General features: G+C 41.1%; 1 protein-coding gene across 1 annotated transcript in view; it reads left to right on the top strand.

Annotated features, from left to right (window-relative positions):
• Positions 1-1,900: 1,900 nt before the first annotated feature.
• The window catches only part of MRPS5 (mitochondrial ribosomal protein S5), a 35,803-nt gene continuing 15,531 nt past the window's right edge, over positions 1,901-22,172 (top strand). Inside the window, exons 1-5 of the mRNA XM_034427514.3 lie at positions 1,901-2,283; positions 4,372-4,509; positions 9,848-9,973; positions 15,531-15,764; positions 16,953-16,987. Of these exons, the coding sequence (XP_034283405.1) occupies positions 2,214-2,283; positions 4,372-4,509; positions 9,848-9,973; positions 15,531-15,764; positions 16,953-16,987 (603 nt within the window). The 5' untranslated portion in view covers positions 1,901-2,213. The remainder of the gene's footprint in view (positions 2,284-4,371; positions 4,510-9,847; positions 9,974-15,530; positions 15,765-16,952; positions 16,988-22,172) is intronic.

Here is a 22,172-nt window from a genome sequence, read left to right as displayed (position 1 = left end):
CCAGTGGTCCATGGACCATCAGTTGGTGACCACTGCTCTCCTTGACCTCTCAACAACTTTCGATACCATCGACCATGGTATTCTCCTGGAGCGGCTTCAGGGGATAGGAATGGGAGGCCTTGTGCTATCCTGGTTCACTTCCTTCTTCTGCAACCGCTCTCAGTCAGTGTTGACTGGGATCTAGCCCTTGCCCACTGCTTTGCGGGGTTCTGCAGGGCTCAGTACCCTCTCCGCTCCTGTTCAACATTTATATGAAGTCGCTGGGTGAGATCATCTGTCACCACGGACTGAGGTATCACCAATATGCTGATGATACTCAGCTGTATGTCTCAGCCCGTGGTCAGTTAAGTTATACCGTGTCCTCCCTCTCGCAGTGCCTGGAGGCTGTTAGGGGCTGGATGGTTATCTGAGGAATCCTTTCTTGCCAGTCACATCTACCCAACCTATCAGAGCAAGCAGGCAGGGAATGCTGCAGGTCCCATCCCTGAGGGAGATACACCTGGTGGGACCCAGAAGGGCCTTCTCCGTGGTGGCTCCCTCTCTCTGGAACACCATTCCCCCAGAGATTCCCCCAGAGATTAGAAGGGCCCCCACCCTAATTCTCTGCCAGCAGGGAACCCAGAGTGGGATGGAGCCCATTAAATGGCTTGTGTGATCTGCTATCGCCGGGGCAGGGGGGTTATTTTATTATATTATACTATATTAATTTATTTGATTTTTTTTATTACTTTTATTGTTTTAAATGTGGTTTTATATTCTGTAAGCCGCCTTGAGTCGCCATGGCTGAATAGCTGGCAATATTATATATTTTTTTTAAAAGTTTTTTATTTTTTAAACAAACAAATATTTAATACATCAGTTTGACATCTCGGTGTTATCTTCCAAACTTCTTTCTTTTTCTGTATAGCTGTCATTACTTCTTTCTTGATCCTTATCCAGCCATCAGAGCAAGGAGGCAGGGAATGCTGCGGGTCCTATCCCTGAGGGAGATACATCTGGTGGGATCTAGAAGGGCTTTCTCCGTGGTGGCTCCCTCTCTCTGGAACATCATTCCCCCAGAGATTAGAAGGGCCCCCACTCTAATACTCTTCCGGAAGGCACTGAAGACCTGGTTCTGCCAGCAGGCCTGGGGAACCCAGAGCAGGATGGAGCCCATTAAATGGCTCCTGTGATCTGCTGTCGCCGGGGCAGGGGAGTTATTTTATTATATTATACTATATTAATTTATTTGATTCTTTTTGTTAGTTTTGTTTTAAATGTGGTTTTATATTCTGTAAGCCGCCTTGAGTCACCATGGGCAAAAACTGGCAATATTAAATAAATAAATATAAATATAAAATATAAATATAAATTAAATAAAAAATAAGACAAGCAGTTCTGAAATCTTGCCCAGAAAACTACATGGAGTGGTCCTGGCAGCCACCAAAAGTCAAGTGGCTTTTAAAAGCTTTTTTTTAAAAAAATAGGCAGGAAGAATTTTTTTTCTTTATATTTGTCGCTTATGCTGCAGCTGCAGCTCCACTGCAAACCATGGAGGAATATTCTTTATATGATCCCCAGCACACACACACACACACACACACACACACAGAGAGAGAGAGAGAGAGAGAGAGAGAGAGGTGTAGATTAAGGCAGCCTGCTTCTCGCGTTGTTGAGCCTGTTTTAGAAGCGTCCCATCGAAAAGCGGAGTGGGAGCATATTAACCAGGCTCACTGGCAAAGGACGAGGTGCTACTCCCCGTATTGATAAAGGCAGCCGTGACGCTGGGCAGTAATACAATACAGATAGCCATCGATTCATTATTTAAGGTGTCCTTCCTTTTGGAGGCTTCAGTAATGTTTTAGAACCCCGCAAATGGAAGCAGATTTTTTTTTCCCCCTTTCGAAAGAAACCAGGATGTGACGACAAACCCTTCTCGGACTAGAACTCTTGAATCTGTTTGAATCTGCAAGGGTATACGGTGTTTCTCATGGCTGGCGGGGGAATTCTGGGAGTTGAAGTCCATACATCTTAAAGTGAGAAATGCTGGTTTATAGGACCCGGAGATAACCCCTCCGAGAGAAGAAGCTGCCTTCAACAGTGCCTGTCATTCTGATTAACTGCATCTGATTCACTGAAAAACCGAACTCCTACTTTTACGCACTCAAATTTGAGATCCGGAAGAAGGTGTCTGTCCGCAAGAACTACGGGAGCTGCCGGGGATCTTTGGAAACATGGCGGCCGCCGTAGTTGTTGCGGCCCAGAGAGTCTGCAATGCCGGCATCCTCAGGACCGCGTGCAGAGGTGAACCTTTTCCTTGCTTTCGCCTGGGCTGAGAAGGTTTCCATGCACGGGCTGGATCGGGGGGCTTCCTCGCGTTAGCCTTTCTTCTTCTGGGCCCTTCTAGCCTCTGCCCTTGTATATGATCATTTGTATTTGATTGCAGCCATCCTAGCCGCTGCAGCTTCGGTTGCTTTTTTTAAGAGTAGCAAATCAGCTAATAAAAAAATGAGAAGACGGGCTCTGAAATTTAGTATTTCCTCACAGGAAGTTTATCCACGGTTGAAAGTCAAGGCAAGGTTACTTAAATGGGAATAAATCCAACTGAACTAGAGAAGTCAGCTCCTGAATAAATAAACGTAAACTGTTCACAACTAGCATCCGTGATTAACTTAACCATTCCTAAACCTTTGCATGGCACACTAAACCATAAAATAACTACATAAACTAGCTTGCATAACCCGTTTGGCAAACTTGATTGGCTATCATGAAAAAACAGTGGAATTGCATTGTAAACTTGCAGATTTACATATTAGGAATAAACCAAAATAACTAGAATTGTTGCATAACTTTGTATTTTACTGCAATTTTTGCCTGCATTGCAAAGAGCATGCTAAATTGGAATATTGGCCATAGGCTCTGGTTAAGAGGGATTGCTTTCAGAGTTTATTGCGGATATAGTTTAACCAATAGTGCTTAGAATAATCACCTCAAATCAATTGCAAATCAATTTACCAATAATAAATAAATGTTAAAAATATTTCAAATGCAGAGAGTTTAGTCCTTTCTTGTCTCTTTGTTCTCTTCTGAAATTGTGAGTCCAGTTGGTAGCAACATTCACTGGCCCCATCTCATACTTCCCAATAAATACTGCTGCATTCATTTGTCTCACAGGCCTTGCTTTCTGTGACATTCCCCTGAAGCAAAGTGGTAACTGGGTAAAACAACAATGATAATCTGTAATAGAATTTTGTTGGGTGGGTGTGTTTTTGTATGAATTATACCCATTTCTGAACCTCCCAACTTTGAGGAGTAAGAGTTGATGATACTGAGAATGGGCTCCAACTGTTATTCATAGGTAGGAATTTTTCTTCATGGACAAAAAACAAGTATATATTGTTTTATAATAAATTAAGTGAAAGGATAATAAGAGATAAGAACGCTTCTAGCCTGGAAGGCTTTTCTTTCTGTTCAAAATCATCTCTTCGCTTCTGTATTATAGCGAAGAAAATGCAGACTCCATGCTCTCAGTAACAGAGATGCTGAAGGAAATTATTTTGTCTAGAACAGAGGTGGACAACTGGCAACTTTATGGCCTGTGGACATGCTGGCTCAGAAATTCTGGAAATTGAAGTCCATAGGTTGTAATGTTACCATATTTGCCCACCCGTGGTCTAGTCTAGAGCAATATTTCTCAACCTTGCCAAGCTTATAATGGATAGCATGGCTGGGGAATTCTGAGAATTGAAGTCTACCCATCTTAAACTTGCCAACATTGAGAAACACTGGTCTAGAGAATTATCTAGAAAACGTGTGTGTGTGTGTTATAATATTAACAATTATTCTGTAAATTGGCTAGAGAGATGTAGACTCTGTTGCTTTTCTGGGTTAATGCTTTATATTTAAATTGGGGTAATTTGCTTTAGCATAGAAATATTAATGAGTGAATTGATTAAGTTAATACATTTAAATTATTTTAATAGGTGAAAAGATATGTTTGATCGGTTGGTCAGCAAAAGTCTAAAGTTATATTTAGTACAAGAATCTATCAAAATTATTGGTGACTGAATCATCTTAAGAACGCTATATTTTCTTCGCTGCCATAAAGAAGCGAAGAGAAGATTTTGAGCAGAAAAAGAAAAGCCTTCAGGGCAAGAAGCTTCCTTATCTCTTATTATCCCTTCACTTAATTTATTATAAAACAATATATACTTTTTAATTAATGTATTATACTTTCACTCAATTTATTACTTTCTCTTATACAACGTATATAGATATTATCCAAGAAATGTATCCAAATATACTAACATTTTTTGAGATATTTCTTATTCATAAGTTAATATTTTTTCAACCTTTCAATAATTGGGATATTAACATGCTTTTTTCCCACAGGTTATGCTTTGATTTCAAACCATGGAATCAGTTGCCAGTATGCTGCCTTGGCATGGACATTTCAGACACATTGCAACATTTCTGCATCATACAATGTGACAGTGCAGCAGAGAAGGCAGAGAAGCTTTTTCAATAAATGTAAGTATTTGGAAGCTGCTAATCAATCCTGTAGCCTATACTTTTATGTTAATTAGATTCACACCCCATCTTTCTACTTTTATAAACATTGAAGGCAGCTTACCACATTTAAAATCAAAATGTAAAGTTAAATTAAAATCTATTCATAGTGAAAATCTTGGTGAAAACTTTTTATTCCATAGCCTTGATGCTACACAAGAGGAGGCATTTTCCCACATGTCAAATAAACAAGCTTCTGGTAGCAGAAGCATCTCCTATTAATCTAAGTTATTAGTCAGGCTTGTAGCAGGAGAGATATTTACGGTAGTTGGTCAGGCAACCATCCCATAAATTATTTAGGACTATAAAATCAGCATTGTTACCTTAAATAGAGCCATCTAACCACCTAACCCAAATAGCCAGGTTTTCAATTCAGGATTGGGGCCATCTGAATCTGTGAAGGATACTATTCCATTGGACAGGCGCACCATTGAGAAGACATGACTCTAGGGTTCAACAAGATGACACTGTTTGTTAGAAAGGACCTGGACCTCTCTAGATCTGGTGGGATAAGGGAAACAATAGGAAAAAGGTGGCCCCACAATTAGCCTGGTCCTCTCCAATGTACAGTCTTGTAGCTGATAACCAGTACCTTGAATCACACCTAAAACATTACTAGGACCAATGCAGCTTGCAAAGCAGCATTGTTTTATGGGCATAAGAAGAAATGCTAACAACTATCTGCACAATACATTTTGCATCAGCTACAACTTCTGAGTGCTCTTCAAAAGCAACTCCACGTAGAGCACATTGCAATAATCCAAATGAGCCTGGTGGCTCAGCAGACTAAAAGCATTGTGATTAACACCAGCTGTCTGCAATTACTGTAAGTTCGAATCTCACCAGGCTCAAGGTTGACTCGGCCTTCCATCCTTTCTAAGGTAGGTAAAATGAGGACCCAGTTTGTGGGGGCAATAAGCTGACTTTGTATAAATATACAAAAGTATGAAGGCTATTGCTTAACACATTGTAAGCCACCCTGAGTCTCCGGAGAAGGGCGGCATATAAATCAATTTTTTAAAAAAAATGAGTCACCGTGTGTGACACTGTTCTGAGAATGGGAATAATTGATACCTAAGACAAATCTGTGCAAAAAAACCCTTCGAGCAGGAGCCACATGTCCAGGAGGACCCAGAAATTGTGCACCAACTCTTACTGCACCTCCATGCAGAATTAAAGATGGAAAATCCCCAGCACTAGATGGCCTTAAAAGTCCATGGCCATTCAGTTTTACCAGGGTTTGATCAGAAGCTTATTCTCTCCTATCCAGACCCTCATAGCCTCCAGACAGTGGGAAAGGACCTTGGCAGCACTGCCTGGTCAGCCCAGGGATAGAGATGTACAACTGAGTATTATTAGCATATGAAGGATATTTCACCCCAGGCCAACAGATGACTGACTTCATGCAGATGTTAAGAGCAGGGAAAGAAGAAAGCTCTGAAGCACTCCACAAAGCAGAGAATCATGAGCTAAATCCCATTAATACTGGCTGGAACTAGCCTTGGAACAAAAGGGGAAAAAAATTTTTAGATTAGATGAGATCCTCCATGTAGCATCAATACTGGATGAATGAAAATATTAACATACAAAAGATGAACTCCCTTTCATCTGCCTCTGAAGCAGAGATGAATTGTTGGAGTTCGTGTCTCAAGTAAGCTTGATTAGGGCTAAGCCAGTCCACATTTCCTAAATTCTTCTATATCTTTACTTGCTATATTAACCGGAGGGAATAAAAATGAATTATTAATTTCCTGATGGACAATTGACAGTGTTTGTTGTGCCTAGGACTAGTTAAGTGCTATAAGTTTCCATATTTTGAAAATTATTTGAAATATTACTTTCTTTTACATTAGCCATGCACTGTCACCTCAGGAAAGACTGTGGAACATTTTAAGTAGCACTTAGCAGTATTGTCACCACCAGCTGTGAATTGATTCGCCTGTGCTCCATATTGACTGTGGAAGAGGAGTAGGGAATTGATTTTTTTAGTAGCGATGAGTCATGTGGCTGATGGGAAGAAAAGAGTATGGAATACAGAATGCCAGTAGAGAAGACAGTAAAACCAGAATATTTGGGTAAATTGAGGTTCAAAATGAAACAAGACTCTGAAATTATTCATAAATCTCTTTTGCTCTAAACTAATCTCAGTGTACTCATCCTCAGGGCACAATTAAACAGTTCCTGCTATAGTCACCATCTGTAATGTATTCTTTATGGCCCTGAACAAGAAAACAAATCAGAATGGGTTCTAGCATGAACTTGGTTGGATCTTATAAATTTGGCCTTTTATCAGTTATAATCTTGATACTCTAATTTCATATTAAAGATCAGCATTTCTTTTGCAGTTTGTAAGTCCCACTAAAAATATCATTTCATTCTAAAGCCCAGGTCTAGTCCCACTGGCCCAGCCATTAGGAATTTAGTCAGCTAATAGCAAAAGGAAGACTGATGAATATGAAAACTATGAAGTGTCTACCCTTTTTTTTTCTTAATATGAAGAAATGCTGCTTTTAAAAAAATCTTTTTAAAAATCATTTTAGCTTGTGCATTATACCTGTTGCTATGATATTTATTTGTATATTATTTGAATAATGTTTATGCCAAAAAGGTAAAATAAAATGTTGATAATCATATAAATAATTATATGATAAAAATCATACATATTCAGATTATTAATAATTAAATGCAAGAGTTATTTGAGAGTGGTAGAATGAATGAATATGGACATAACCTTTAAAAAGAAATGAGGGAAAGGTTAGGTAAATACCAGCTCATCCCTGAGAAACAGGAGGGGTAGAGAAAGAAGTTAAGGATTACTCCACCTTGATTTTCTTCGGGGTAAGAAGGGGCAGATGGAAACTCCAGGTTTCAAAATGTTGTTATTATACCCTGTAAAATAATAGAATTCCATTAGTTCTTGTGGTATCCATTTCCTGCCCTAGCTATCTCAAATGGCTGATCCATATAGTCAGTAAAGCTTTATATATAGTCCTCATTCAACAACTGTAACTAGAACTAGAAAATCCATCATTAAAAGACATGGTCATAAGGAAAGCAAGACCACACCACTTCAGAATGGAAGTTCTGGTAGTCCCAGTTACTGTTGTTAAACAAGGACCGTGTGAGTCATTAAAGGAGATCCTCATGTGACTGCAACTTCCTGCTGATTTTGCTTGTGGGAAACCGGCAATAAAAGTTGCAAATTGCAATCACAGGATCACAAGACATTGTGACAGTCGCATAAAGTCCAGTGATAACTGCTACTCATTTAGCACTGTCGTAAATTCAAATGGTCACTGAACAAGTGCTTGTTTAACAAAGACCGCCTGTACTTTGCTGCAGACATAGACCTAGATGTTTCTGTATTTTATATTCTTTCATGTGATGATAAGAAGATGGATCCCATGTAAGAAAGAAAATTTAAAATAAATGTCTTAAAAATATGAGTTACGATGGCAATTGAGACTAAGTGATGTCATGGCATTTCTTGATGCTATCATTAACCAAATCCCACCAGTCATTAGATGAAGACCCACCCTGATCTAAATCATTCCCAGTTTAGCCCCTCCCAGCCCCAAACTTCATTTCTTTGAAGGTAAGAGACCACCTCCCTTTCAACTCCCCCCAATTGCCTATTGCCATCATCTCTGCCCTTTTGGCTGTCATGCATCCTGCTTTCGGGCAGCAACTAGCCCCAAAATCATGCAGCTCTGTGGTTGCTTACTTCACTGTTTCTCTAAGCCCCCAAGCCACAGCAAAGTACAAAAGCCCCAGGAAGCCCAACCCAGTCCAGCAGCATAGTGTCAAGCTACAGGTTCCATGGGAAAACCAATAGTGTGGCTCAAAGCCATAACCAACCTGGGAAGCCCCAGAAGATGCAGCCTAGCCCAGCAGTGTGGCACACAGACCATTGCACTCCAGGACCCTAACCACCCTCACTTCACTGCTCCAGTTGACCTTTATTGCTTTCTTATTCCTGTTGCTGATGAGGTAGGATGAGCCTGAACCTCCATGAAAGGTAGCTGTTTGGCCACACAAGGCCTTCTTCACCAGGTCAGGCAAGGAAGCTGCTGTTCCCCAGCTTCCTTGTGAAGGAAGCCTTGCTCAGCTAGCAGTTGCCTTGCAAAGGGGCCAGGGTGGGCATGCATGATCAGCAGCAGGAGCAAGAAGGCAACCGGTGTGTCTTATACTCCGAAAAATACGGTATGACATGTCATAGTTCTGACCATCAAAGCACCCCTGCAGTCATGTGTTTGTGATTTGTGACTTTCTCTGTCAGCTTGTCACAAGCATAGTCCATGGGGAAGCTGGCAGGAAGTCTGAAGTTGCAGATATTAAGATCCTTGCAGAACAACCCACGCAGTCCTTGTTTAGCAATGGCAATTGAGATTATCAGAATTGCCATCATATCTCAAAGATTTACCTGTAGGCCTACGGCTATATACAGTTTTACACTTTGGAAGGCCCTTGGTGATGGAAATAACTATTTGATATCCTTGTGGAAATAAAAAAGATTATATAAATTGATGCCATTGTTAGGTAATAAATCATGATGATGACAGTTCTCAGACTGAAGAAGTTACTTGGCTAAGCAGCAAAATATTTCACACCAAAAAAAAAAAAAAAAGTCCAGTTGCTGTGACTCAACCTCCAGACAACAGGTCATTATATTTTTATGTTAACCTATAAATTTGGTGTTAACTCCAGTAAATACTGAACTGTGGGGTGGATTTGATTTAAATCAACTCAATTTAAATCAAGATTTAAATCACTAGTAAAAAGGCTTGATTTAAATCAACTCGATTTAAATCATAATTTTTAAAGAGCAACTGTCATCTCTGTCCCGCGGTGGCTCCTTCTCTGACCTGCTGTTGACTCATCGACAGTCCCAATATTGCAGAATATATAGCCTTATGCTACATAACTAAGCTCCATTTCATGCTGAATAAACTAAATTGTTAATGTATCTTAAATAGAAAACTATCTTTAGATAACTTTTTACTCCAAAAGCATTTTATTAAAATAAATTTAATTTTTAAAAAATCTGATTTAAATAAAAAAATCAATTTAAATTTTTAAAAATCCATTTTTTAATTTTTTTAAAAAAATCATTGATTTTTATCCACCCTGCTATACTGCAAACAAATTAAGTGCAAGCCCATCTTAGCAGCTGTTTGAGGTATATTTTGCTTGAGGTATAGCTGGCTTAAACATAAGAGTAAATAGCATAGACTTTATTTGAACTGCTGTTAAAATATATTATGATTTGGACAACTTATACGCTTCTGTTTCGTAACAGTGACAGCCAACCAACTCTGGAAAGGAGTTGCAGCAGAGAATACTGCAGGTGGAAGGAAAGGGCGAGGCAAGCGAACCAAGCGGAAAAGAACGAAGGATCTCAATAGAGGCCAGGTCCTTGGCGAAGGTAAACTCCTGAAATAATAAAGAGTCCAGAAGGGATGAAATACTCAAATCAGCCCAACTAATACTGAACTCAGATGCTGATATGATATACCGTATTTTCCGGCGTATAAGATGACTTTTTAACCCAGGAAAATCATCTCAAAAGTCGGGGGTCGTCTTATACGCCGGGTACCCGAATCTGAGTTGCTGGCGCTGACTGATGACACTTTGGGAGCGCCGGCAACATTGAGGGGAAGCTGTACTCTGAATTAGTTCCAACCTACAAGAGGTGCCAGGCAGTGCGCGGCCCACGAGAAAGGAACGCGTCCCCACTCTACCCCGGAATTCGGGTCACCTTCCTTCCTTTCCCAGCAGTCCACGGTGAAAGCGGCGGCGCGGTCGACCTGGGCCAGCGCCTTGCACACCTGGCTCTGCGTCTCCATTATGAGAAGCTCCATGCGACTTCGCATGTCTCCGCCCCAGTCGCGCAGCTCTCGCAATCCGCTCACCGGAGGAGCCATGAAGTGCTCGCACCGCCTTGCCAGATCTTCCTCGTCCTCCTTTCCCCACGGCTTTTCCCGTTGTAATTGCTGCTGCTGCTGCCGCCGAGGCTGCTCCTTCATCTCCGCCCACCGCACCAGACCCAGCCCGGCCAGCACCGCCGTGGCTCCCGCAGTCCAAGAAGATCGGCACCTGGGCTCGCAGGCGAAGGGTGGGAGTGCGCAGCGATCGACGCTGATCGCAGCCACCCACCATCGCCCCAACGGGAAGAACCGCCCGGCAGCGATTCCAAGGAGCCCGAAGCGAACATCCTGGAGCAGCACGGGCTGGCCCAGAGGCTTAAACCCTGGGAGCCCAGATGCCGAACCCCGCACAGCAGAAAAGACATGACAGCCGGTGCCCAGTTCCTTCTGCAGCCATCCGGATCAGCGTCCGGGCTCGCAGGCAAAGGGTGGGAGTGCGCAGCGCATTTTCCTGGCTTGGCGCCGATCCGGACGGCTGCAGAACGAACTGGGCACCGGCTGTCATGTCTTTTCTGCTGTGCGGGGTTCGGCACCTATGCTCCCAGGGTTTAAGCCTCCGGGCCAGCCCGTGCTGCTCCAGGATGTTCGCTTCAGGCTCCTTGGAATCGCTGCTGGGTGGTTCTTCCCGTTGGGGCGATGGTGGGTGGCTGCGAGCCTGGAAGAGGTGGTGAAATGCAGAGCAATACCTCGTGGGGAAGGAGTCCGCCGTGGCTCCCGCAGTCCAAGCGACGCCGATCGCTGCCACCCACCATCGCCCCAACGGGAAGAACTGCCCGGCAGCGATTCCAAGGAGCCCGAAGTGAACATCCTGGAGCAGCACGGGCTGGCCCAGAGGCTTAAACCCCGGGAGCCCAGGTGCCGAACCCCGCACAGCAGAAAAGACATGACAGCCGGTGCCCAGTTCGTTCTGCAGCCGTCCGGATCAGCGTCCGGGCTCGCAGGCAAAGGGTGGGAGTGCGCAGCGCATTTTCCTGGCTTGCTTACCTTAGCTCAGTGGTTGGGGGGGTCAAACAACCCTTTCACAGGGGTTTTGATGGTGGTGCAATACAGAAAAACGAGCGCAGCCCTCGCCATCCGGAATGAATGGTGCTGTTGTGGCGGTGGGGGAGGGGGCGGCAGAAGCGGGAAGAAGCGGCGTTTGCGATGGCTGGAAGCTGTGGGAGTGAAGCACAACTTTCATTTGTATGGCAGCAGCATTCCGCCTTGGTATATTTGTGTCAGGAGTGGCGCAAGGCAGCCTTTGTTTCCTGCTGCCTGGGACTCAGAGTGGTAAATGGCGTCTGATCCGGAGAGCTGCTGGATTTTGCTCTCTAATCCGGATGCCAAATCGGCCCCCTGCAAACTCTCGTCTCTCAAGGAGCGCTCCCTGAAGCGGGGCTGGAAACTTTGGTTGGACTGCTTGAGAGGAGAGCTTGCAGGGGGGCGATCTGATGTCTGCAATGGAGAGCGGCATCCGGCTTTTTCTCTCCGCTGTAAGAGCGCTGTAAGAGTGGCAGCCCTCATCTCCTAATGCTTGGGACTGCAAAATCCAGCTGCTCCCTGGACCAGTCACCATTTATCGCTCCGAGTCCCAAACATTAGGAGATGAGGGCTGCCGTTCTTACAGCGCTCTTACAGCGGAGAGAAAAAGCCGGATGCCGTTCTCCATTGCAGACACCAGATCGCCCCCCTGCAAGCTCTCCTCTCAAGCAGTCCAACCAAAGTTTCCAGCCCCGCTTCAGGGAGCGCTCCTTGAGAGACGAGAGTTTGCAGGGGGCCGATTTGGCATCCGGATTAGAGAGCAAAATCCAGCAGCTCTCCGGATCAGACGCTATTTACCGCTCTGAGTCCCAAGCAGCAGGAAACAAAGGCTGCCTTGCGCCGCAAATATAGCAAGGCAGAATCCTGATGCTGCACTTTCAGCAGACAGATGAGGGCTGCCTTGGCCATCGGCTGGCGCAAATATACCAAGGCGAATGCTCATGCCGCACAAGTTCAAGTAGTGCTTCGCTCCCACACTTCTTCCGGCCCTCAGTCTCTCAGGGAGATGCTTGACTTCCTCTCAGCCCCAAGACACTGGCTGGCCCATGAGATGAGAGAGAGAGAGAATGAGAGAGAAAGAGAGAATCAGAATAAGACAGAGAGAGAAAGAGACAAAGAATGAAAGAGAGAGAAAGACAGAATGAAAGAGAATGAGAGAAAGAGACAGAGAGAATCAGAGAGAGAGAGTGAGAGAGAGAGAATGAGAGACAGAGAAAGAGACAGAATCAAAGAGAACCAAAGAATCAGAGAGAGAATGAGAGAGAGGGAGAGAAAATGAAAGAGAATCAGAGTGAGAGAATCAGAATGAGAGGGAGAGAGTGGGGAGAGAGAGAAAGAGGGGGAGAGAGAAAGAGAATGAGAGAGAAAGAGAAAGAGCGGGAGGGAGAAAGAGAAAGGGGGACAGAGAGAAAGAGAGAATGAGAGAGAGTGGGGGGGAGAGAAAGAGAGTGGGAGAAAGAGAGAGAGAAAGGGGGGAGAAAGAGAATGAGAGAGAAAGTGGGAGAGAGAGAGAAAGAATGAGAAAGAGGGGAGAGAAAGGGAAAGAGTGGGGGAAAGAAAGAATGAGAAAGAGGGGGAGAGAGAAAGAGAATGAGAGAGGGGGAGAGAGAAAGAGAGAATGAGAAAGAGTGGGAGAGAAAGAAAGAGAGGGAGAGAGAGAGAAAGCGAAAATGAGAGAGAGAGAAAGAGAGAATGAGAGAGAAAGAGTGGGAGACAGAGAGAGAGAGAGACAGAGAGGATGGAGAGTGCCTGAAGGACCCCATCCCGTACTGGGAGTCCAGGTGCTTCAGCAAGCGGGGCACTGGATTCGTATTAGTGGTCTGCGAAATTTAAAATTATGAAGTTGGTGGTCCCTGAGGTCCAAAAGGTTGGGGACCCCTGGCCTAAGACCATCGGAAAACAAATATTTTTGATGGTTTTAGGAATAACTTTATCGTTGGGGGTCACCACAACATGAGGAACTGTATTAAAGGGTCGCGGCATTAGGAAGGTTGAGAACCACTGCCTTAGCTGCTTGCCTTGCTTCGCTTGCCTGAATCCATTCCATCAGCAAGCAACTCCCTGCCTACAACCAAGCAGGCAGGGAGTTGTGGACTTCAACTCCCAGAATTCCTCAGCCAGCAAAACAAAGCTGGCTGAGGAATTGTGGGAGTTGAAGTCTACAAGTCTTAAAGTTGCCAAGGTGGGAGACCCCTGTTCTATTGGGTACGTAAGTTTTTTTCCCCTTTGGGATCTTTAAAAAAAAATAGTTAATTGGGTTTTTTTTTAAGTTCTTTTTTAGACCTAGCCATTTAAAGTTTAGGAAGTTTTAAATTTAGCTTTCATATAAAAATAAAATAAAATAAAATAAAATAATATTTGTGCAGCTTTCTGAGATTTAGTGTGTTTCTGTAGTGTTTCACTCTAACTACACAAACACACAAAATCTCACACAGCTGTATGTGGAATTTTGTGTGTGTAAAGTGTGAAAGTTGGGTTTTGGGGCTTTTTGTGGCTGTGTGAAGTTCCTGCTTGTTGCAGGGGCCATTTTGGGTCTAGCACAGCTACTTTTACATTGTGGATGAGCCAGTTGTGTTGTGTTGTGTTGTGTTGTGTGTGTGTAAAGCGTGAAAGTTGTTTTTTGGGGCTTTTTGGGGCTGTGTGAGGTTCCTGCTTGTTTCAGGGGCCATTTTGGGTCTAGCACAGCTGCTTTTACATTGTGGGTGAGCCAGTTGATGTTTTTTTAATTTTTATTTGGTGTGCGTTGGAAGAGGGATAGTCTTATACGGCGAGTATAGCCCAAACCCTATATTTTAACAGGAAAAGTAGGGGGTCGTCTTATACGCCCAGTCGTCTTATACGCCGGAAAATACGGTAGTATGAGTTAAATCAGAGCCCTAAGAAATAACTCAAGGCAGTGAACATATCTTATGCTCCCTTCTTCTATTTTCCCCCAAACAACAACTTTGTGAGTTGGGCTAAGAAAGACTGATTGATTCAAAGTCACCCAGCTGGTTTGCATGCCTGAGGTGGGATTAGAAACTCAGTTTTCTGATTTTCAGGCTTGTACCTTAATCACTGGCTCCCTTACATTGTTACGTTGTTATATTATAATCCCTTATATTGTTACCTTTTACATTATTATAAAAAATCCACCCTCCTGAAAGTTTTGTATTGTTTTCATTGTTCATTTGTGTTAATTGTGGTATTTGGATTTTTAGGGGTAATGTGTACATTAAAATTACACTAAAAGGAAGTGTAATGGCAATTTTTAAAATAATTCCAGCTGTATTGCCAAATGTTAATTAATTGGAAAAGAAAATCCCCCAAAAAGTAAAATGGTAGTTTGGGAGGTAAAGATAGCTTACATAGGGGAGATAGCTATCTTTTTGGAGTGGGAAGGTATGCCTGGGAAACAATAATAGTATAGGGAAGCTATCATTGCTATCTTCTCCAGACTCCCTAGCATCTGCTGCCTGAGGTAAATTGTGGCCTCACTCCACCTAATATTGTAATAGAGTCAACCATGCATGGAAGGAATTACTGTTGAATCCCAGAAGAAAGACTTCTCTTAGGAAATGAGGATGTACTGCAATTTCTTATTGCAGGATCCACATAATAATGGTGTATTTATAATGATTTCCGTGGGGTGCTGAAAATAGCCAAAGAGAGTGATAATCAGAATTTATTTCAGGAAATACGTTTTCTACTTGAAAAAAATTGATTCCAAGTTGGAAGAGAGGGAGATACTGTATGTAAAAATATTGACTCACTTTCAGTCATAAGTTCTAGACAGTTGGATTCTCTCTCTATCTTATTAAAAACAGTTAAACCTATGGAAGTTCTGGTTAGCCAAAATTGTCTGCCATTTTTTACAGCTTTAATTTTCCTTAAGATACCATGATAAGCTGTACATATAAAATGAACGAGTGCAAACAAAATCATTTTATGACTTCTGGTATTTGCTGTGGAAGTGTAGGTTTGTAGTATGCTAAATAATATCCGTGACAGGAATATTTGTTTAAGTTGTAATTGTTTTTGTGTTGATGTGTTCAGGAAAAATTGGTTTCCTTTGGCCTGGCCTCAATGCTCCATTGATGGTATCTGGAAAAGTTCAAAGCATTACTCAAAGAGATGAAGAAGAGCAGAAGGCTTTGCAGTTAGCAAAAGCTGAGGAACAAAAGCAACTAGACAAAAGAAGAAAAGTACGGGTTAAGAAGGAGAGAGGTTGGACTGGACGATCCTGGGGAGGTGTCAGTTTAGGACCTCCTGATCCTGGTCTCAATGGAGGTGAGATAATTATGGAAAGAATGAACATTTTGTTCTCTAGAAGCAGGATTTGTTTGGTAGATTCATATTCTGTGTATACTGCTAATACCAAGTTTTATACATAAGTGAAGGCCATGTAAAAGAATACACACACAAACAACAACAAAAAAACCCACCCTAGTTTTGGGGGGAAATGGTTTCCTTGCTAATACTGTCTTAAGAGGAAAGGATGGGAAGATACATGTAATATTCCACACTATTAGTTCAGGCTACATATTTACTACATAGATTTTGATCATATCTAATAACTGCAAATATTTATTAAAACACCTTGGAAAAGATTCAGAATATAGCTCAATTGCCATATTCTTCCAAGTTGTTAATGGTAATTTAAAGTTGTGAACTGTCCAAAAATTTAAATTAGTGTCTTGTAATGTTTATGAATTCTGACTACAAATTCACCATTTCCCCAGTGACTATGAGAAGAATTGAACACCCAAAGCAGAGAGAATTCCAGATAAATTGGCTCAATATAATTTGCCTGTTGGAAAACGAACTTACTGGAGAAACTGGAATATAATTAGAAATAATAATTGTTTTCTCATTCCTAGACATCCTGTTGTAGTGTTGGCACAGTAAAAATTTATAGTCTGGCTGTTCTTGTTTAGTTTAAATACAACCTGATCTGTGTATGATTGCTTACTCAGGTAATGCTTAGTCAGGTGAATAAGACATTTCAAAATTAATTTAGTAAAATGGTTGTCATCTGTTTGCTTTATAATTTGGTGTTGCCTACTTAATTACATTTTGTCACTTTAAAAAATAAGGGCAAAACAAAATGTAGTCCTACTCCTTCTCTCCATACTTCCATTTGCATTTCACAAATGGCTATTGTTCTGGAGTACTTTCATCCCTTATGGAATAGATGTTCCAGTTCATTAGTCTCCTATTATTGCTGCATGGACTGGTTCATATTTGTCCTAAGTTAAAGGAACAACGGCATTCACATGGAACAAGGCCATTGATGTACCGCTATCATCAAATGATTCCTTGGAGGCCAATTCCAACATCTGTAAAATTTAGTGTACTCCACATGACTTGATCCCACAGGGGTCTGATTGTGATGAGATGCACCTTAATTGCTCTTGGAAAATAATATGGATATTGTATGTGCAGTATAACACTAATACATGTCTCCTTAACTGACAGAAACATTTGAAGATTTTGATAGCAGAGTACTTGAGGTAAGAGGTTTTTTTTTTATTAAAAATGTAAGCTTAAGTGTCTTTAAATATAAAAAGCAATGTTTAAAATCCAATGTAAATTTTATTCCTTTCATAATAGCTCTGTAATAGCCTGTGCAACTTGTAGAGAAGAAAGGACCCCATTAATAAATTAAAAATCATTGTGGGCCACAAAGGAACATATGGTGTACCAATCAATCAGCTGTTTGACAGCTACAAAATGACAGTGAAGCCTAGAGACATTGGAGGTGCTTGGCAAGGTGTCTTTTGGGCAATGGCAGTGAATGTATTGATTTCTGAAAAACCACGAGCAGGTTGTAAAAGGCTGCTGTTGAGCCACATGTTGTGTGGGCCTGGTCTATAGAACAAGAATTTGTCAGACCAATGGATTCTGAAATAATGTACTACAACCTCAAAGTAAAATGTGCTGGGTTGTTTTTTTAAAAAAAATTCTTGACTGCATCAAGGTCAATAAAAACTAAGATCATAATTTGAAGAGAGCATTTTTTTTAAATAGAGGATATTTCTGATCAATTTTGAAAAACTAATAAAGTTAATTAGGTTAATCACATGAAAGTGAAATAGAGAAACAGACTGTTCTCTAATCTGCATTCTATCCAAACCAAAAGTATGCCAGAATAAAATTATATAAAGGGGGGGTCGGGATCACTTTTTGTCTTTCTCCTCTTGAAAAACATTGCTCATTTTTTTCTCCTTAAAAGTAGTTTTTTATTCATTAGATGTATTAAATGTGATATGATACTGAGTGGATTTGGATTTGGGATTACATTCTTGCATTTCTGATTTCCTGTTCTTTTCTCTTCCTAAATACGTTGTACAGTAACTCTTCACCAGTGGCTTTAACTCATACTCCCTTTGTAGTATTCTCTCCCATCCTTTACATAATTCAGATTTCTACTAAACAGGAAGCAAATGCCCAGCAAAGTTGCCTTATAAATTCCTCACACATCCCAGCATTATAACAACCAGAGTTTTAGAAATGCTCTCATCTTATCTTCTTCTCCAGTAGTCCTATTATTTTGTCTGATGTCAGAATCTTGATTGTTTATAACCTTACTATAAATAATTGATAAAAAATGGATTACTGTTTACATAGCCATTGCATATTCCTCAAGACAGGTATACCTATTGGCGCTTACAGAACCTTTTGTCCTCTCCTAGTTTTGCAGCAGTTCACTGTTTTTTAAATTAAAAGTCAGCATAACAACTTGTGTACTGCACTGTGTGCATTCTAATTCATGTATTATTCTAAGAAGTACAGATCAGACGAATATATATTCAGATGTAAATCTAACAAATTTCCTTTCATCCCTATCCATACCCATCCATACTGGATACTTTCTGCATGTAAAACTACAGTAGTTAAAATTATTTTTAGAATCTTGAGGCATTATACATTATACTGAGTAATTACTTATCTCTATTCATCTATTTAAGTTACTAAAATAGATGTTTATGAGCCATTTCATGTTGAGGCCAACCCAGGATCATTATTAAGATCAATATTGCAGTCAGAGATGCCCCCTGTTTGATGTCCACAGAGTATCCAGAGACTTCCACATGCGCATAAAAGTGAAGTGCTCTTGCTACCAGCAGCTCTTTTTAAATATATATATATAAAAGAGTAAGGTTTATGCTTCAGAATTCATAAAACACAATGCAACTTTCCTAAACTTTTTTGAAATATTAGTTAGGATTTTTCCTCCACCATCCAGATTCAATCTTAATTGTATATATGTAATTAACCTTGTATGATAGTTAGCAAACAGCTGGATCAAGTGTTAAAACTTTTCCACTAGCATTTCAGTTCGATCTCTTGTTACTTGGTAGAGTTATTTATTCTAGTAAATTAAATTATAATTCTCTGTGTTAAGGTTTTTCTTAACTGAATTTTAAAACGGTGCTAGGATTTTTCACCAGCTTTATAAATGTACTTGATATTCAAGAGAATTTAATACTTTAATTTAGGTCCTCCATTCTGAAGAAACATAATTATTAGAACTAGTAATACTCAAAATTCAGACTTCAAGAAGTGCACTGGAGCATGCGGGAGCATACATACATCACTTGATTGCAATTCCTTAAAAGAGCCGTGTCTTTTCCAAGCTTCAATCTTGATCTTGCTGAGGCTAGCAGTTAATAGGCTGATTATGATTTCTTTGCAGTTGATACCCTTTTCTCTTGACCCATTTGTCTTATGGTCATGTGTTAAATATCAGGACGCTGTCTTGGGGCGATGAGAGAAGAAAAGAAATTATTACCTCACTTTTTTTATTCCTCCTCCAATGCCACAAAGGGAATAAAAGCATGGGATTTTTTAAAAAATTGTGAAAGAGAAAGTAGACTAGAATAAATGTGCCATAAAAAGACAAGAATAGCCTTGGTGGATCCTGCCAAAGACCATCATAGACTATTGGTTTGTTTTTAACAATAGCCATGGGAAGATAGGGTGAGTAGAGTAGGTTCAGAAGCAGGAACTGGAAAAAAAATCTGTTCTTGTTTTTCCCATAGTTGGCTTTTTGTTTCATGTTAGATAGATCTATCCTTTGTGAATGGATCCAATTTCTTTCCAGACCTAACCAAATTGGTAGCCATCAACACATTCTGTGGCAATTAATGTAGCATTGAAGGAATAATTCTGTCCTAAATCTTCTTCCAGTTTTATTGAAGAACCTAAATCTTCTTAGCTTTATTGGAGAACCTATTGAGAAGGGAGAAGAATATTCTTCTGCCCACTTCTTTCATTGTCTACCTGTGATTTTATACATTGTGATCATGGCCACTGATTTTTTTATACACAGTGATCATGCCCCTGATCCTTTTCCCAAGTTTACATATTCCACTAAGACAGATCAAGCAAAATTTGTGGTCAGCTTTGCTTTCTTCCAATGGGAGTGAACAAGTTTGGTAGGCAACAAAGACCAAACACATAGATTTTAAGTAAGTATGCCTTGAAAGAAATGACTGTCATGCCAATGTACAGTAGGTGTGATTTTTTCATACAAAACCCCCCACTTCCATTGATATCAATGGGGATTTTTAAATTATATATCTGACTTAGTGATCCTCAGAGGAAAAAAATGCTCACGCTAGTCTTTTTAAAATTATTTTCACTGTTCCTTGTTCAATCTTGGCTCATAGTTAGCGTCAATTGCATTCCATTGGCAGTGTGCCCAGCATTGCAGTTACTGCTTATTTTTATTCTGAAATGTTTGGGAGCAACAGAAGAAGACTCTGGGTTTAGATGCTACAATAAATTATTCCCTTCTTCTCTATTTTAATCAACATGTAAAGGGTTGAAAAAACGAAGAGGCTGAATATTAATTTATAATTATCTGGAAGTTGTTTATTTCTAATACACTACATCATGCTGAATGCCACAGACCCAGATACATTTGAAGGTTGTCTCAGTCCATACTGTTGCTGGCTTTCTCTACCTTCAAAGTAATGTAAGATGCCAAACGGAGAAGAATCTATGTGTGGAATTTAGCCTTATGAGTGATGGGAGCATGGAGAGAAAAGGTATCGGTGTTAAATTGTTCTGTGTATGAACTCTTCTCTCAGGCAGCATGTTTTCCTTTGATATCAGGTAGTTATAACCCTAGGACTGTACCGTTAAAATAGTTAGGTTGAAAGCTTTGCATGTCAGGTCTAAATCAAGTATTGAAAGTGCCTTTGATTTGACCATCAGTATTGTATAAAACTTTTTGTTGTGTTAGCAAAGTGTATCTGTGAATCTGCTGCTCAGAAAGGAAAGAAAGAACGGAATCCACCAAATCCTTTGGAAGGTATAAAGTTGCTGCTTTGAGGGCCTTCTAATATCATTTGGCCATGTACATGTAAGTACAAGTACATGTATACAAGTAAGAATATAAGTAGTGTTCTGCTGCAGCAGATCCCTGGGCCATCTAATCCAGTAGCTTGTTCTCATAGTGATCAGTCAATTGCCCAAGGTAGTCCACTAGTCTCCTAGCAGATGGTCTTCAGAAGCAATCACACTGCCATCAAGGCTAATGGCCATTGTTCCCCTTAATTTATATTACCAAATTTTTTTTATTATAAAATGCTCCGGACTATAAGACGCATCTAGCTTTTTGGGGATCGCCACCGCCCATCACCACTACCGCCTATTGCTGCCTCCACACACCCCGTTTTCGGCCTCCATGCACCCCATTTTTGGCTCATTCCCCACCGCCCAGAACAGGCCCAAAATGGGGCATGTGGAGGCTGAAAACGGAACATGGAGAGACCGAAAATGGGGCACGCGGAGGTAGCGATAGACGGTGGCATTCCCCGCAGCCTGGAATAGCTGATAGGCGGTATTCCGGGAGGCAGATCCAACTGCCAATCAGCTGCTTGTGCTAAATGAGGCTGTGCAGAAGCTGACCAGGCTGTTTGCTGTTTGCTGCAAGGAGGCACATTGCTGGGAGGCAAAAGCCGAAGGGTGGGGCTTCAGCAACATTCACTCTATAAGACACACAGACGCCATATTTCACAGTGAATTCCAAAATTTAATTTCACACTGTATAAAATAAAATCTCTTTGTCCTGATTCTTTCAGGATTCACTTTCATTGGGTGATCTCTGATTCTAATAGCTTCTCCTTCTCCGCTTTATCCACACTTTGCATAATTTTGTACACCTCAGTCATGTCTTGATTCCCTTCTTGGAAACAAGTACTCAGCTTCAGCATCTGCCTGATTTTTTCTGTGAAGATAGAACTAAAGAAATCATTCAGCTTCTTCATTTTTTTCCTGTTAGGATTGCCACCAAAATAAAAGTGCCTTGTGAAGCCTTGTGGAGCATGGAAGAACAAAGGACCCCTCACACTACACCAGAACTTTGGTCTAGTGCAGTGTTTCTCAACCTTGGTAGCTTGAAGATGGGTGGACTTCAACTCCCAGAATTTGAAGTTGAAGTCCACCCATCTTCAAGCTTCTAAGGTTGAGAAACACTGGTCTAGTGTGTCTAGAAATGTGATTAATAGTAGCAGTGGAACTTTTTTTTAAAAAAACCTACTGCTTTTTGTAATAGAAAAAGCCAAGGATTAAATTTGAGATATCTGAACACAAAGCATGTGCTCTGTCACTGAGATTTTTGAGCATATGTTCAAGTGGTGGCAGACACATGCTATATACAGCTTGAGGCAACTTGCTATTTCAAAA

This window comes from Pantherophis guttatus, chromosome 1 (assembly GCF_059756535.1).
Source record: "Pantherophis guttatus breed Tessera chromosome 1, ASM5975653v1, whole genome shotgun sequence".
NCBI classification, from domain to species: domain Eukaryota; kingdom Metazoa; phylum Chordata; class Lepidosauria; order Squamata; family Colubridae; genus Pantherophis; species Pantherophis guttatus.
Note: the sequence above shows the minus strand (reverse complement) of the source record. Positions and strands in the feature narration are given on the sequence as shown.